The 16,531-nt window shown below is 37.5% G+C and overlaps 1 protein-coding gene across 10 annotated transcripts in view; it reads left to right on the plus strand.

The window, feature by feature from the left end:
- ATF6 (activating transcription factor 6) overlaps positions 1-16,531 on the plus strand; it is a 212,333-nt gene that overhangs the window by 74,400 nt on the left and 121,402 nt on the right. For all 10 annotated transcript variants that reach the window (XM_070497520.1, XM_014841141.3, XM_070497518.1 and 7 more), the window contains one exon: positions 13,455-13,586. In XM_070497520.1, coding sequence (XP_070353621.1) covers positions 13,455-13,586 — 132 coding nt within the window. The remainder of the gene's footprint in view (positions 1-13,454; positions 13,587-16,531) is intronic.

A 16,531-nucleotide genomic window follows, 5' to 3' on the forward strand; every position in this document is an offset into this window, starting at 1 on the left:
CTGCTGAGATGGTTTGGATTTAAAATTGACCTACTTGTACCATAAGAAAACAGGTTTGCAAAGGGTAGATAGATTTAGAGATGTGCCATTTTTTGTTGTTACTTGGTATGAAAATTGAGTATCTGAAATCATAGTTTAAGGATTAAGTGGCTTTATAAATAATCTGAAACAGTTGTTGGCTTTTAGAATTTCACAAATGAAAAAGTAAAGTAACAATTCTTATAATACCTTTTCCAGACTTTTGGGGAAATTGAAATTGTGTTTTATTAATCTATGCTTTTCAGGCCTGTTGGCCCATAATATGAGCAAAGTTTATTGGTGTAATGATTATTTTCAGGCTTAAAACTTTTGTGACTCTTGCAGAGTAGCATGTTTCTGATCATAGAGACATGGGGACTTCTATTTTCTTAATATTTATTAGTGTATTTAAAACAACTGACTAGAAGCTGATTTAACCTAATTATGAAGAGTTTGATTAAATTGCTTTATTAATATGATGAACTATGAACAACCACTGAATGCACAGTCATTATACTAACTCATACTGTGGCTCTGAGTCATCTCTTCATGTACTCGGAAATTTTATTTTTCCAAAATTAATGAAAAGGGACATTGAATGATGCAAAAACACTCATGCCAAAAATCTAAAAGTTTCTACCAACAATAATTTTCTCATACCCTTGTACATTTGGCCATTACAGGGACTGTCAAATTCCTTTCTTAATATTTCTGGTATCAGTTGTACTGAGATCATCTTGGATTCTGGCAGTAAAATAGAGCTCCTTCATTTCTTTCAAATATTAATAAAAACAAGAGAAATGTAAATGCAGTTATTGAGTTGGTTAAAATTAGTTTCTGTGGGTCATTTCATAGGTTCAAGCACTTACCATTTTTTTCAGCTGAATTAGACAGTTAATTTGTCTGTAATTTACCTTAAGAGAAATTTCATTTTAAGACTTAAAAAAAAATCTACAGAGAATGGGGGCCAAATGACAACAACCAAAAACAAACAAGTGAAAAACTTTAAAAGATCCTCTACAAAATTTCTTTCCTTTTCTTTTTCTCTCTCTTTCTTTCATTTTTTTCTCAGTTATTTTGTTGAGATTATAATGGTTTATAACGTGTAATTTCAAGTGTACACTATTATTTATTATTTTCTGTATAAACTATATCCTACTTGCCACCAATAGTCAAATTTTTATCCATCACGATATGTATGTGCCTCTTTACCCCTTTACGTTACCCCCCAAACCCTTTCCCCTCTGGTAACCACTAATCTGTTCTCTTTATCCACGTTTTTGTTTCTCTTCCACATATGAGTGAAATTATACAGTGTTTGTCTTTCTCTGTCTGGCTTCTTTTGCTTAACATAATACCCTCAAGATCTGTCCATGTTGTTGCAAATGGGACGATTTTATCTTTTTTATGGCTGAGTAGTATTCCATCATATATATATACAACATCTTCTTTATCCATTCATCAGTTCCTGGGCACTTGGGTTGCTTCCATATCTTGGCTATTGTGAATAATGCTGCAATGAACATAGGGGTGCATAAGTCTCTTTGAATTGTTGATTTCAAGTTCTTTGGATAAATACCCAGTAGTGGGATAGCTGGATCATATAGTATTTCTATTTTTAATTTTTGAGAAATCGCCATACTGTTCTCCATAGTACATTCCCACCAGCAGTGTGTGAGGGCTCTCTTTTCTCCACATCCTCTCCAACATTTGTTTTTTTTTTGTCATGGTAATTATAGCCATTCTGACAGGTATAAGGTGATATCTCATTGTAGTTTTGATTTGCATTTCCCTGATAACTAGTGATGTTGAACATCTTCTCATGTGGCTGTTGGCCATCTATAGATCTTCTTTGGAAAAATATCTCTTCATATCCTTTGCTCATTTTTTGATTGAGTTATTTTTTTTGTTGTTGAGTTGTATGAGTTCTTCATATATTTTGGAAATTAACTCCTTGTTGTGTATATGATTTGCAAATATTTTCTCCCATTTGGTCTTTTTGTTTTGTTCCTGGTTTCCTTTGCATTGCAGAAGCTCTTTAGTCTGATGTAGTCCCATTTGTTTATTTCTTCTTTTGTTTCCCTTGCCCAAGTAAACACGGTATTCATAAAGATGTTTCTAAGACCAGTGTCAATGAGTTTACTGTCTATATTTTCTTATAGGAATTTTATGATTTCAAGTCTTACATTCAAGACTTTAATCTATTTTGAGTTAAGTTTTGTGAATGGTGTAAGATAATGGTCTACTTTCATTCTTTTGCATGTGGCTGTGCAATTTTCCTTTTATTGAAGAGACTTTCCTTTCTTCATTGTATGTTCTTGGCTCCTTTGTTGAAGATTAGCTGTCTGTAGATGCACGGTTTTATTTCCAGGCTTTCAGTTCTGTTCCATTGATCTGTGTGTCTCTTTTTGTGCCAGTACCATGCTGTTTTATTATAGCTTTGTAGTACATTTTCAAGTCAAGGATTGTGATGCACCCAGCTTTGTCTTTTTTTCTCAGGATTTCTTTGGCTATTTGGGGCCTTTTGTTGTTCCATATAAATTTTAGGATTCTTTATTCTCTTTCCATGAAGAATGTCATTGGGTTTCTGATTGAGATTGCATTGAATCTGTAGATTGCTTTAGGTGATATAGACATTTTAACTATATTTATTCTGCCAATCCATGAGCATGTAATATCTTTCCATTTCTTTATGTCTTCTTCAATTTTTTTCTTTAATGTCTTATGCTTTTCAGTGAATAGGTCTTTCACCTCCTTGGTTAAATTTATTCCTAGATTTTTTTCCTTTTTGTTGCAATTATAAATAGAATTTTATTCTTAACTTCTCTTTCTGCTAGTTCGTTATTAGTGTATGGAAATGCAGCTGATTTTTGTAAGTTGATTTTGTATCCTGCAACTTTGCCGTAGTTGCTGATTATTTCTAATAGTTTTCTGGTGGATTCTTTAGGGTTTTCTATATACAGAATCATGTCGTCCCCCCAAAAAGTGAGAGTTTCACTTCTTCCTTTCCAATTTGGATAGCTTCTGTTTCTTTTTCTTTCCTAATTGCTCTGGCCAAAACCTCCAGTACTATGTTGAGTAAGAGTGGTGAGAGTGGGCACCCTTGTCTTGTTCCTGTTTTCAGAAGGATGGCTTTCAGCTTCTCACCACTAAGTATGATGTTGGCTCTGGGTTTGTCATATATGGCCTTTATCATGTTGAGGTACTTTCCTTCTGTAACCATTTTATTGAGTTTTGTATCATAAATGGATGTTTGATCTTGTCAAATGCTTTCTCTGCATCTATTGAGATGATCATATGATTTTTATTCCTCATTTTGTTAATGTGGTGTGTCACATTGATTGACTTGCAGATGTTGAACCATCCCACTTGATCATGGTGTATGATCCTTTTGCTGTATTTGGTTTGCCAATATTTTGTTGAGGATTTTTGCATCTCTGTTCATCGTGACATTGTCCTGTAATTTTCTTTCTTTGTGTTGTCATTGTTGGTTTTGGTATCAGGATAACGTTGGCCTCGTAGAATGAGTTAGGAAGTGTTCTATCCTCTTCAATTTTTTGGAATAGTTTGAGAAGGATAGGTATTAAATCTTTGAATGTTTGGTAGAATTCTCCAGAAAAGCATCTGGTCCTGGACTTTTGTTTTGTGAGAGGTTTTTGATTACTATTTCAATCTCTTTACTTGTGATTGGTCTATTCAGATTCTCTATTTTTTCTTGATTCAGTTTTGGAGGTTGTATGAGTCTAAGAATTAATCTATTTCTTCTGGGATATCTAATTTGTTGGCATATAGTTTTTCATAGTATTCTCTTTTAATCCTTTGTATTTCTGTGGTATCCATTATAATTTCTCCTGTTTCATTTCTCATTTTATTTGTCTGAGCCTTCTCTCTTTTTTTCTTAGTGGGTCTGGCTAAGAGTTTGTCAATTTTGTTTATCTTCTCAGAGAACCGGTTCTTAGGTTCATTCATCCTTTCTACTGATTTTTAGTCTCTATTTCATTTATTTCTGCTGTCATTTTTAGTATTTCCCTCCTTCTGCTGATTTTGGGCTTTGATTGTTCTTCTCTTTCTGATTCTGTTAGTTTAAGATTACTTATTAGAGATTTTTCTTGTTTGTGGAGGTGGGCCTGTATTGCTGTTAATTTCCCTCTTAGAACTGCTTTTGCTGCATCCCATAAGAGTTGGTATGTTGTGGTTTCATTTTCATTTGTCTCCAGGGAGTTTTGATTTTCCCTTTGATTTCTTCGTTGAGCCAATGATTGTTCAGTAGCATGTTGTTTGGTCTCCACATGTTTGTGGCTTTCCCAGCTTTTTTCCTGTAGTTGATTTCTAGTTTCAAAGCATTGCGGTCAGAAAAGATGCTTGATGTGACTTCAGTCTTCTAAAATTTGTTGAGGTTTGTCTTGTTTCCCAACATATGGTCGATCTTTGAGAATGTTCCATGTGCACTTGAGAAGAATGTGTATTCTGCTGTTTTTGGATGGAATGTTCTATATATATTTATTAAGTCCATCTGGTCTAGTGTTTCATTTCAGACCATTGTTTCCTTGTTGACTTTCTGTCTGGATGATCTATCTATTCATGTAAGTGGGGTGTTGAGGTCCCCTTCTATTATTGTGTTGCTGTCCATTTCTCCCTTTAGGTCTGTTAGTAGTTGCTTTATATACTTTGATGCTCCTGTGTTAGGTGCATAAATATTTGTAAGTTTTATTTCCTCTTCGTGGAATGTCCCTTTTATCATTATATACTGCCCCTCCTTGTCTCTTGTTGTCTTTTTTATCTTGAAGTCTACTTGTCTGATATAAGTATAGGAACACCTGCTTTCTTTTGCTTGCCATTTCCTTGAAGTATTGTCTTCCCTCCCCTCACTCAGAGCCTATTTTTGTCTTTAGAGCTGAGATGTGTTTCCTGGAGTCATCATATTGTTGGGTCTTGTTTTTTAATCCATCCAGCTACTCCATGTCTTTTGATTGGAGAATTCAATCCATTTACATTTAGAGTGATTGTTGATATATGAGGGCTTAATGCTACCATTTTATCTCGCTTTCCAGTTGTTCTATATTTCTATTGGTTCTCTTCCCTTGTGTTTCTGACTGCCATTTCAGTTTGGTGGTTTTCTGTTATGGCTTTCTCTTTATCTGTGATTGTGGTTCTATTCTGATTCTTTGTTTAGCAGTTACCATGAAGTTTGTATAAAAGATCTCCTAGAATGTAGTTCACTTTCTGATATCCTCTTATCTCCATTAGCCTAAGCAGGTTCCATCCCATTCCTCTTCCCTTTCTGAGTTATTGTTGTCACAAATTATTCTGTTTTGTGAGTTTGTGACTAAATTGAAGTGTTTATAGTTATTTTTGATGCTTTCCTTCCCTTTTTTATGTTATAATTGTTTGCTAACTTGCTGTTGTAGAGAGCTGCAATTTTCTGATTTTGTCTCTCTCTTTATCTCCTTGCTGAACGCTTCATAGACCTTTGCCTTTTTGTGTCAAGTATGAAGGATTTCTTCATCATTTCTTGTAAGTGACGTCTAGTGGCAATGAACTCCCTCAGCTTTTGTTTATCTGGGAAAGCTTTTATTTCTCCATTGTATCTGAAGGACAGTTTCTCTACGTAAACTATTCTTGGCTGAAAGTTTTTGTCTTTCAATATTTTAAATATATCATTCCTTTCTCTCCTAGCCTGTAAGGTTTCTGCTGAGAAATCTGCTGAAATCCTGATAGGGGTTCCTTTGTAGGTTATTTTCTTCTGCCTTTCTGCCCTTAATATTTTTTCTTTGTCATTGACTTTTGCCAGTTTTACTATCATATGCCTTGGAGGTCTTTTTGCATTGATGTAATTAGGAGTTCTCTTGGCTTCATGTACTTGTAAGTCCAGTTCCTTTGCCGGGTTTGGGAAGTTCTTGGCTATTATTTCTTTCCACAAGCTCTCTGCTCCTTTCTCCCTCGCTTCTCCCTCTGGAATACCAATAATCCTTATGTTGCTTTTCCTAATTGGGTCAGATATTTCTCGAAGATTTCCTTCATTTCTTTTTAGTCTTAGTTCTCTCTCCTCCTCTGCCTGAAGCAGTCCTATATTTGTGTCCTATAAATTACTAATTCTGTCCTCCATAATGTCAGCTCTGTTTTTTAGGATTTCTAAATTGTTTTTTATCTCATTCATTGTATTCTTCATCTCTAGAATTTCTGTTTGTTTTTTTCAGTTTCAATCTCTTTTGTGAAGAATTCCTTCTGCTCATTAATTTCCTGAGTTCTTTGAACTGTCTGAGTTTTCTTGTAACTCATTGAGTTTCTTTATGACCACTATTTTGAATCTCTGTCACTTAGATTATAAATTTCTGTCACTTCAGGATTGGTTTTGGAGACGTGTCCTGTTCCTTGAGCCTCTAGAGTGTCAATGTGTTTCTTCATGGTGTTTGAAGTGATCCTTTGCTGGTGCATAGTGGTAGTATCAGGTCGCAGATTCTGTCTTCCTTCACTTGGGGGGGCAGGAGCCATGTATTCTTATCCCGTCCTGTCTCCTGGAAGTTGTGCTGATAAGGCTCACCTGTGTTTTCCTGCTGACTGCCACCATTTGGCCAGTCACACACAGGCACTCTGGTGCAGATCTGCTGCCTTGGCCAGGGACCAGCTGAGCAGGTGCACTAGGCCAGCAGGGAGGGGTGCTTCCTTTCATACATGCACGAGCCTGCTCTGCACTCACAGGTGGTTCACCTGGGCTGCTGCACTTGGGGGGCTGCCCACACAGTGGCTGAGCCATGCCACTAGGTGTGGAGTGTTCCTGCAGGCCAGGTATTACACCAAAGGCAAAAGTGTTTGCACACAGTCTTGCCTGTTCACCTGCTGCCTCTTACAGTTTCGTGCCGGCTGCTGCATGAGGACCTACAACCTAGATCGCTGCTGCTGGGGAGGAGGAGGGGATCTGCTCACCTTCTTCCAGTGCTTCCCAGTGATCCAGTACCCCCACCTTCAGATGTTTGGCTGTGTGGGTCTCTCAGACATCCTGTTGTGCTTTGTAGGGAATCCTCTGTTGTTTAATGAATGTCCATTTAGTTGTAACTAAGTGGAGAGAGACTAAGGGAACAGCTCACTCCGCCATGATGCTAATGTCACTCCCAAAATTTCTTAATATATTACTTCACAAAATACATTGTGGGGCAATGAGTAGATTATAAAACTGAGACTCACAGAATGGATTCTAATTTTTGCCTCTTCTCCCACTTACTCCCTTGTTTAGAATACTTTGTCGACTCTGTATAATGGAAGTATCATGAAGATCATTTTTGTGAAGTCCATTGAATGAGATCTGAATGAGCCCTTTGGCTAAAAAATGGTAGAAGTTACTAAAGTAGCTATGGTTAAAGATATATTGTCATTACACTGTGATAATCATTACTAATGTGAACAGTGGGGATAATAGTGATCACTTCTGAGCCAAACCAATCAACATTAAAACCGATTTCTATCCTGTGTAGCTGCTAAGTGATTATACCACAGTCTAAGTACAGATGGAATAGACTAAGCTGACAGTTAAACTCAAGGCATTTGCTTGTAACAGCCATAAATTGTGAATTGAAATGCCAGTTTCTTGGTAGTAGTAAAATCATTGAAAGAACAATGATCAATAGAAGGGCTCTTAAAAAATTAATAATTTTGAATAATTTACTTTATAAATCATCCATAAACCATACACATGGTTTTTGATTGTATCCTTCCACATCCCTCCCATCTAAGTCTAACTCTCCCATCCTTCTCCCCAAGCTGTCCACTTCTGTTGGATTCATTGTGAAAAACTATAACTTTTAGGGAATTGAGGTAGGAAAGATATTTATGAAAAACAAGATTAGTTTAAAATAGTAGTTCTCAAACATTGGCTTGTATCAGAGTTGCCTGGATAGCCAGTTGAAACACAGATTGTTGGTACAACCCCTGGAGTTTCTGGGTGAGTAGGTCTGGGATGGGGCCTAAGAATTTGCATTTCTAACCAGTTATCAGGTGATGCTAATGCTGCTGGTCCCGTTACCATATTTTGAGAATCACTGCTAGAGGAAGGTGCAGTCTGAACCAGAGGAACTAAGAAAGTGTGTTAATTGCTAGTTGACAGGATTCAAGGAAGGAAAAGGGTGGAAGCTACTCCTAGAGGCCACAGCAGCCACTTTGACTTGGCAGTTAACTATGAGAGCTATGGAGAGAGCCTCCCTAAAGGCCTAAGACCCCTAGACAGGAAGTAGGAAAGCAGAGGAACTGTTGTAGGAATCTCTTGTTTTTCTGGCAGTAGTAATCACCAAGTAGTCTAGATTAATAGGAGACAAATATAATACCAGTTTTGTTTTGTTTTGTTTTGTTTTTGAGGAAGATTAACCCTGAGCTAACATCTACCACCAATCCTCCTCTTTTTTGCTAAGGAAGATTGGCCCTGAGCTAACATCTGTGCCCATCTTCCTCCAGTTTCTTCCTCCAGACACGTGCCACAGCATGGCTTGATATGTGGTGCGTAGGTCGGTGCCCAGGATCCAAACCAGTGAACCTGGGCCGCTGAAGCAGAATGTATGAACTTAACTGCTATGCCACTGGGTGGCCCCTAATACCAGTTTTTAAAAGAAAGAAGGTAGATTTCCCCGTTAGACCTGGGAGTTTAACATAAATCTTAGAGAAGATTCTGAGATGGAAAGGGAGATGATAACTGCGAGCCAAAATTAAAACAAGGAAACATACCAGTTTTGTTTCTTTTGTTGGATAAATTGCTAGACTTAGTGATATTGTAGCAGGCAAGGCCATCCCTAATCTAGCCTTGCATTATTGTTAGTCTCCTTCCTTTCCCTTCTCTCTCTGAGATGATCTTCTTCCCACTGTGTGTTTACACATCCGCATATCCACCCACACAGCCTCTCCTGCTTTCCTGCACTTCCCCAACAAAACATGCTCTCTTAAGACTGTGTCCTTTTTTCACATGGTAGTCTATCTGCATGAAATGCCTTCCCTCTTCCCATCCTCGTTTTCTACCTGTTTGTTTACTACTTGTCATTTAAGATAACTTCATGATCCTCTTGATAGAGATCAAGTGCCCTGGCTATATACTTCTATAGCATTCAGCACTAACCTCTATTATGACATTAATCACTCTATTATCTTTTATCTGTATCACCTCCCCACACAGATACACATTCAAATCTGTAATTTGATTTTTATCTTTGAATCTTTAGCATCACTTATGGTTCCTGGAACATAAAAGGTGTTGAGTACGTGTTGAATAAATGAGTGAATCAATCATTCATTCTGGAAAATGCTGTCAACATAATGCAATGATGGTATTCCAATCCTGGATCCAAATCCTGGCTTTATGAGTTACCCAGAGCATGTATGATTCTGATACCAATTCCAATGTGTGTTCTTTTCCATACCACTAAGCAATTCTGTAACACTGGCTAGGTGTCCTACAGTTCACCTCAATTTTGACAGTGTCTACCTGTGATAGTGTCCGATCCCACAGGCTCAATCCTACAAGAGTGCCCCCAACTCCAAACCTTCAGATGCCAGTTGTAAGTCCAAGTTGTCACCTGTGCTTCTGACCAACTGGTTATAAATCTGAGGTTCCTGCAACCTCCTCCTCAGGTTCAAATAATTTGCTAAAGTAGCTCACAGTACTCAGAGAAACAGTTTATTTACTAGAGTACCAGTTTATTATAAAAGGGTATAACTCAGGAACAGCCAAATGGAAGAGATGCATAGGGTAAGGTATGGGAAAAGGGCAAGGAACTTCCATACCCTCTCCAAGAGCTCCACTCTCCCTGAATCTATACCTTTTCACCACCTTGGAAGCTTTCCAAACCCCTTCCTTTTGCATTTTTATGGAGGCTTCATTACATGGGCATGAGTGATTAAATCATTGCTATTGTGATTGAACTCAATCACCAGCCCCTTTGCCCTCCCAGGAGGTAGGAGTGGAGGGTGGGACTGAAAGTTACAATGCACTATTCATATAGTTGTTTCATCTGGTGACCAGCCCCTATTATCCATATGTAACCTAAGATCCTTTCAAAAGTCATCTTATTAACATAGCAAAAGACACCTTTATGACTCTTGTCATTTAGGAAATTCCTAGGGTTTTAGGAGTTCTGTGCTGGGAAAAGGTCAAAGACCTTTTGGATTTCTTATTATAAATCACCATATTACAGCATGATCTTGGGCAAACTGTTTAAACTTTTTGAGCCTCAAATTCCTTTGAGCTTTTATTCCTTAGTACATAATAGGTGTTTAAAAAATGGTATCTGCTGTTATACTGTATTTGTATCTTAGAAGAACATTTAGCAGTCTTGTAATATTTTTATGGTCAAGATGGGAAATTTTGGACTAGGTGATATTGATAGTGAACCTCTTAATCTCAGGTTCTTGTGCCTGATGCATAGTAAGCCAATCACTGAGACACTGGTGCTTGGAAGTAGAGAAAGGTTTATTCAAATTGGCCAAAATGAGAAGGCGGGAGAATAGGATCTCTCAAATCTACCTTAGCAAAAGAAGGAAGCAGGGGATCTTTATAGAGCTAAGGGGCTTGGGAGGTGGAGTTTCAGAGCAAAGGGGAAGTCTGTGTTTCTCTCACTCCAGATAAGCCCATGGGCAACTGGACTTCTTGGTGTCAGCCGCAGGTGGGGACTGGTTATCTGGTAGTCATAACTTCCTTAAAGGCATTCTTTTTCTTCTGCAAAGCAAGCTCATAAATCCTTGTGATCCTGGAGTCACCCCTCTGGTTTAACAAGAAAACAACAAATTAAGAAGCTGTAATGTGTGGGCTGTGAAGGAAGGATTTGGTCTCAACAATACATCTAATGGGGACTAAGGTTATTTATTAACTTCTTTTCTCTGCATATATGTTGGGAACAAGGTCGAAGGGTCACCATGTTCTTATCAAATATTTGCAGTAACCCTCAGGTACCCAGCTTCAGTATTACAATTAAATCATAAGTGGTTTAACTTACATTTTTACAAACTTGGAGGGTCCTCCCTAGGGGCACGATCCAGGGGCAGGGCTCAATTTCTTTGCCCTGTTCTTTTCAATATTTTCATAACACCTCAGTTGAGGATGTTGATGGCATGCTGATCCTTGCTTGGAAGGAGAATTTCTTTTGCAAATTGGGATCCTAAAAGTTCTTGAATGGTATTTTAAAAGGAATTGATGTAAATTATTCAGCTGGACCAAAAAGCTCAATTATATAAATTCAGAATTGGAAGTGGGAGAGGAAGGGAAGGGAAACTAATAGTCCAAAATCAGTTTGTGAGAAAAGAGTTGGAATTTTAATTAAACTGGGCTCAATATAAATAGAGTACGATGCAACTATGATGTAGGCCAGAAAGGCCTACATGATATTAGGCCATTGGTGGAAGAATAATGTCTAGAACATGGGAAGGAATTGCCCTGTTCCATCCTGTAATGGTCACACCACCTGAGAAGTACTGTGGACACCACCTCTGAGAAGCATATTGACAGGGAAGTGACCAAAGATGCTTAAGGAACTTAAGACTGTGCTGTAAAGAGGAACATGTAGAAGAAACTATAGTCTTGAAAAGGAAGGCCTAGGGTAGGAGCTAGGGGATGTTAGATATCTTTGGACATTGGAAGAAGGCTTGCTAAGACTTGTTCTGAAGAGCTGTGGAGTCCAGAACTAGTACTAAAAGGTGGGCGTTATAAAGCACATTTGTAGTTAAACGAAGAGGAAACTCTTTTAAATAGATAGGATGGTAGAGCTCCTCTAGTCGTAGGAGGGATTGAAGGAGCACTTCCACCAAGCAGGAATGTCATTATATGGATATTTCACTAATACAATGGATGAGTTGTAGGAGTTGAGATTCTGTATCGGGGTTGACTTGATTGAGATTCTGTGTAGGAATTGAATTAATTGAGATTCTGTAAACTGAGGCTAAGTTCTTAACTTTGATTTTGTTTACAGTGTACTTTCCTAAGTAGAATTTTTGGTACCATACTTGAAAGACTTAAAAAGTAAACACTTGTTAAAAAAAACTAAGTTTCAAAAAGAAAAAAGAAATAGGTCTCCGGTTATCACCACATTCTTCAATTTGCCTTCCCTACAAAACTGGTATTGTTTACAGCTTCTCTCATGTTTTCTTAAATACTCACCAAGCTGAGTTTTCCTGTTTCGGTTAGACATTCACTAAGCCTCTTACCTCATTTGCAGCGGGGTTTATACTGCTTGTGACCACTCTGGTAAACATTCTGTCTGAAAGATATAATTGTAACAAAATGTAGCCTCGGTTGTAGCAAAAATAAGTTTCATGCAAGGGCCATAATTTGGTGGTACACCTTTGAAGAGTTTGCAGTGTGCCAAAGTACCACAGCATACTGTGTGACAACCACTGGATGGCAGTGATTCTGGGGGTAAAGAATTGAGAAGAATGGCAAATACAATCAGAGACCAGAAGGAGATTCTATAGAGATGTACCTGCTTCCTGTTTCCCCCTAACACCAGTTTCCCCTCATTTGGAGGCAAACTACGATACCCCAAAGAACTCCTTTTCTCTTAGAATCCCTGGGCCCTTAACTTGTGACCCTCTTTGATCCATCCTTACTTTCCTCCTCCCTCTAAATAGAATCTGGTATCGTTTCTTTTGTGTTACCCTAGGGAGATTCCCTTTGTGTTGAATTTCAAGAAGATTATGAGTAGTGTAAATTATGTGAGTGGTATTATAAAATGAAGCACATACACACAAACTGTTTTATTGATGAGCCAAATTTCTAAGCCCATGATTAATGAGTTATGTGTTAAAAACCTCTTACATACAAATATACATATTTGTTTGCTCCAAATACTTATGCCCATCAAGAGGACGTATGTTGATGAATGAAAGTATTAGGGAGAGTGGGGATAAAGAAGTAAATAGGAAATTTTTACATGTAAATAAAAATGGAAATATTTTTTAAATAATTTTTTGTTAGCTTTGTTTGATAGCCTACCTTCTGGGATTGTGAAAGGCTAATGAATCTGGCTGTGACAAAGAGAGTAATGCCCATATCATTTGAAGTATTCCCTCACTGAAAACAGTTTGCAGCATCCAGGAGGATTTCTTATTTCAGTTATTATCTGAATTTAATATTTGTTTATATGTATGTTGTACTTATTTCTACTTTGTGTACACACATGACATGATAGAGTTTTTAAAGCATATAGAATACTGACTTTGTTTAAACAGTTTATAAATAAGGTACTTTTATACTCACAAAAATTATTTTCAAAATTGTTTTTCACATTCACAGGATGTTAAGCTAGAGATTTGACCATGTCAGTGTGCTGTTTGACTTGCCTCTGTGCCAAGCATTCTTGCTGTGTACATGGACCTACAAAGGAACTCTGGTTTGCTTCAAAGCTGCGTGTAGCATGCACATGTGGGACATATTTTTATTTCAATTATTGTTTCACATTTTTAATTTTCAGCGTGTTGGAACAGGATTCCAGGAAAATGAAGCCTAGTGTGAAACCTGCAAATCAAAGGAGGCATCTTCTAGGATTTTCTGCCAAGGAGGTGCAAGACACGTCAGATGGTATCATCCAGAAAAACAGCTACAGGTTAGATGGCATGTCTCTGTCTGTTAAATTTATTTAATGAAACTGAAACAGAGAATTGTATAGCATAACTTTACATCTAAACTGTTTATACACAGTTTTAATTAGTAGAGCAAACAAGTTACTGAGGCCATTAATAAATTTTACTGTTAAGACCAGATCTAAGAATAAATTTCCTTTGCGAAACTTTTTCCAGTTTTAGAATTCTTGTAAAGATATAACCTTAAAATCTAATATACATATTGAAACACGTACAATATATACATATTATATTGTGTTAATGTCTTTAAAATCGTTATTTTATTTATCTGTAACGTGTTTACACATGTAATATATCTAATATTTGTTGCTGTGTCATCTGTGATGGATATGAAATGGTGGAATGATATGGCTGAACCTATTTGTAGTCATTAGATAAAAATCATTTATCCTTGTGATATTCATTGAGTCTCCCTCCCTTGTTACAATTTAATGCTGTCTTTGTACATTTCCATAGAGCGTGTCAATAGTAAAAGACATAATATTATGAAAATACAATTTCTGTATTCTGTTAACTAGCAGAAGGTTATAGTAGACATTTTCAGAGCTGTATATTTTTTGATAAACAATTCCCTCTGTTGTTTGGAATTTTTATTGAGCCAAATGGAGCTAGGTCCTTGATAACAAGGCAGAGGGAAGTCACAATGTGGCAGCCATGGCACAGGAATTTTCGTTAACTCTAGCTCCTTAGCACAGTCCTTTGCTTTAGTGACTTATTTGCTGAATTTTTTTCTCTTGATATAGAATGGTTTGCAAGCAGCCTAGACCTCTGACCATCTCAGGGTTAGTGTGGGTCTAATTGTCTCCAGATTGCATTTGGCTTTTCTTTCCCTTTCAGCTCCACCCAGTCCCTTTCCTGGTTTCTCTCCTATCAGATGTTTTTTTTCCCCAAAGAATATTTTTGGCTGACAAAACAAAGCCACTCAGCACAGATGTGCAGAAATCATTACTAGAGTTTATCATATGGAAATAAAATTATAAATCAGAAATGTACTTTCAAAAGCAGTTTTGGACTTTTCTGGTGAACTGCAGCATTTGTAGTTTTGTAAATATGCAGACCTGATTTTTAAAAATATGCCTATGTGACAGGACTTTGTTCTTGATGTTTTTAGTGTGGCAAACAGCCTCTTAGAAGCATTCAGAATTTACCAAGTACGAGATGGAGTTCTTGTTCTTCTCCCTCGACACTTCATTGTAGGCCGATGTCCTTTTGTGTGTGCAGCTATTACCGCTGTATCACCATCTTTGTTTTATTCCAAACAACTTAATCCTCACAGGCAGAAGAAAGGGCTTCAAGAATGTTCCTGGTGCAAGTTGTAGGGAATAATGATCTACATCTCCTCTGCTATTGCTTCTTTTCTCTTGTGTGTGGCATACATAGAAGTGCCTGACTTTTACTTTCATTTTCCACTGTACCAAAATTATTTTTATCAAGGGTGGCAGTGATTTCACTGTTGCCAAATTCAATGAAAACTTCTGTCTTCATCTTACTTGATCTTTCTGCAGCATTTAGCTGTGTGGATCACTCCTTCCTTGAAACACTCTCCTTTTGTATTGCTGCATTTCTTAGTTTCCTGCTTTTTCACAGTCTGCTCTTCACAATATTCTTTGCTGGCTTCTTCTCTATCCAAATCTCAGGGTTTGAAACTGTGAATTTTCATTTTTCTTTCTGCCTAAGTGACTCATCCATCGTTTAGCACACAGTCTCTGTCTCTATATCCTGATGACTCTCAAATTTGTGTTCCTGGTCCAGACTTCTCTTCTAAGTCTCCACACTCATATATCCAGTAATTTCCCTGACATCTCACATTTCAGACTTAACACATGCATAGTGGAACTCTAGGTCCCTCTCCGTGTTCCACCTCCATCCACTTCTCTTCAGCAGTCTTCCTCATTTCTGTTGCTTAAACCAGAGATCCTGATTCCTCCCTTTCAACAAGTCCTGTCGATATTCTTTCCAGAAATTGTCTTGAATTGGCCACTTCTCTCCATCTTCACTGCTACCGTCTTAGTCCATATTGTCTTCAGGTCTTGTCTGGATTACTACAGCTCTCTCTTAGCTGGTCTTCCAGCTTCCCCTGTTGTGTTCATTGGATCCATTTTTGTTACAATGGCAAGGTGTAAATGTAAATTGAAATTTGTCACTTTTCTACTTAACACCCTTTTGTGGCTTCTCATTACTTTTAGTAATTCCTTATCATAATCTGGTCTCTGTCTTTCCAACCTTATCTTGTGCCTCCCTCACTTGCTCACAACTCTTCAGATGGTGAGTGGTCTTCTTTAGGTTCCTTAAACCCACCTTTTTTCCACCTGCCTCTGTCCAGAACACTCTTCCCCCAGTCTCTAAAAGGCTAGTTTTTTCTCATCCTTTAGGCCTTGACATAAATACCATCTCCTTCTGAGACCATTTGATCTAAAGTAGATACTGACATTAGTTTTCTTTTTCAACCATTTGTTTCTTTTGTAGCTCTAGCCACAGTTTGGATCTGTTTTATGTGTTTGTTTTCTTGTCTTTGGTCCATCTTCCCCCATTAAGGTCTTTGAGGATAGAGACTTTATTTCTCTTGTTCCCTCTTGGATTCCTAGCACCAGGCACACTGCCTGGTTCATAGTTGGTATTCAGTAAATATTTGTTGAATGAATTAATGAAAAGTGTGAATCTAGCCATGTCCGATTTTATGTGTTTATATTTTTCCTTTTGGGGTTTTAGTCTATCTAGTTTTCTCAACCCAGAGCATTGTATGTAAAGAAATTCAAGACAGATTTAAGATTTCTTAGTGAGAAAGGTTAAAATAGCAGACCGAAGAGAATAAATAGCAATAATGTCCCCAGCTCAAATTCTAATTTTCAACTCAGGTTTTGCTCCCTATGTAATACCCTGGATATGAATTCATATGATATAGATCAGT

This window comes from Equus asinus, chromosome 25 (assembly GCF_041296235.1).
Source record: "Equus asinus isolate D_3611 breed Donkey chromosome 25, EquAss-T2T_v2, whole genome shotgun sequence".
Classification (NCBI taxonomy): domain Eukaryota; kingdom Metazoa; phylum Chordata; class Mammalia; order Perissodactyla; family Equidae; genus Equus; species Equus asinus.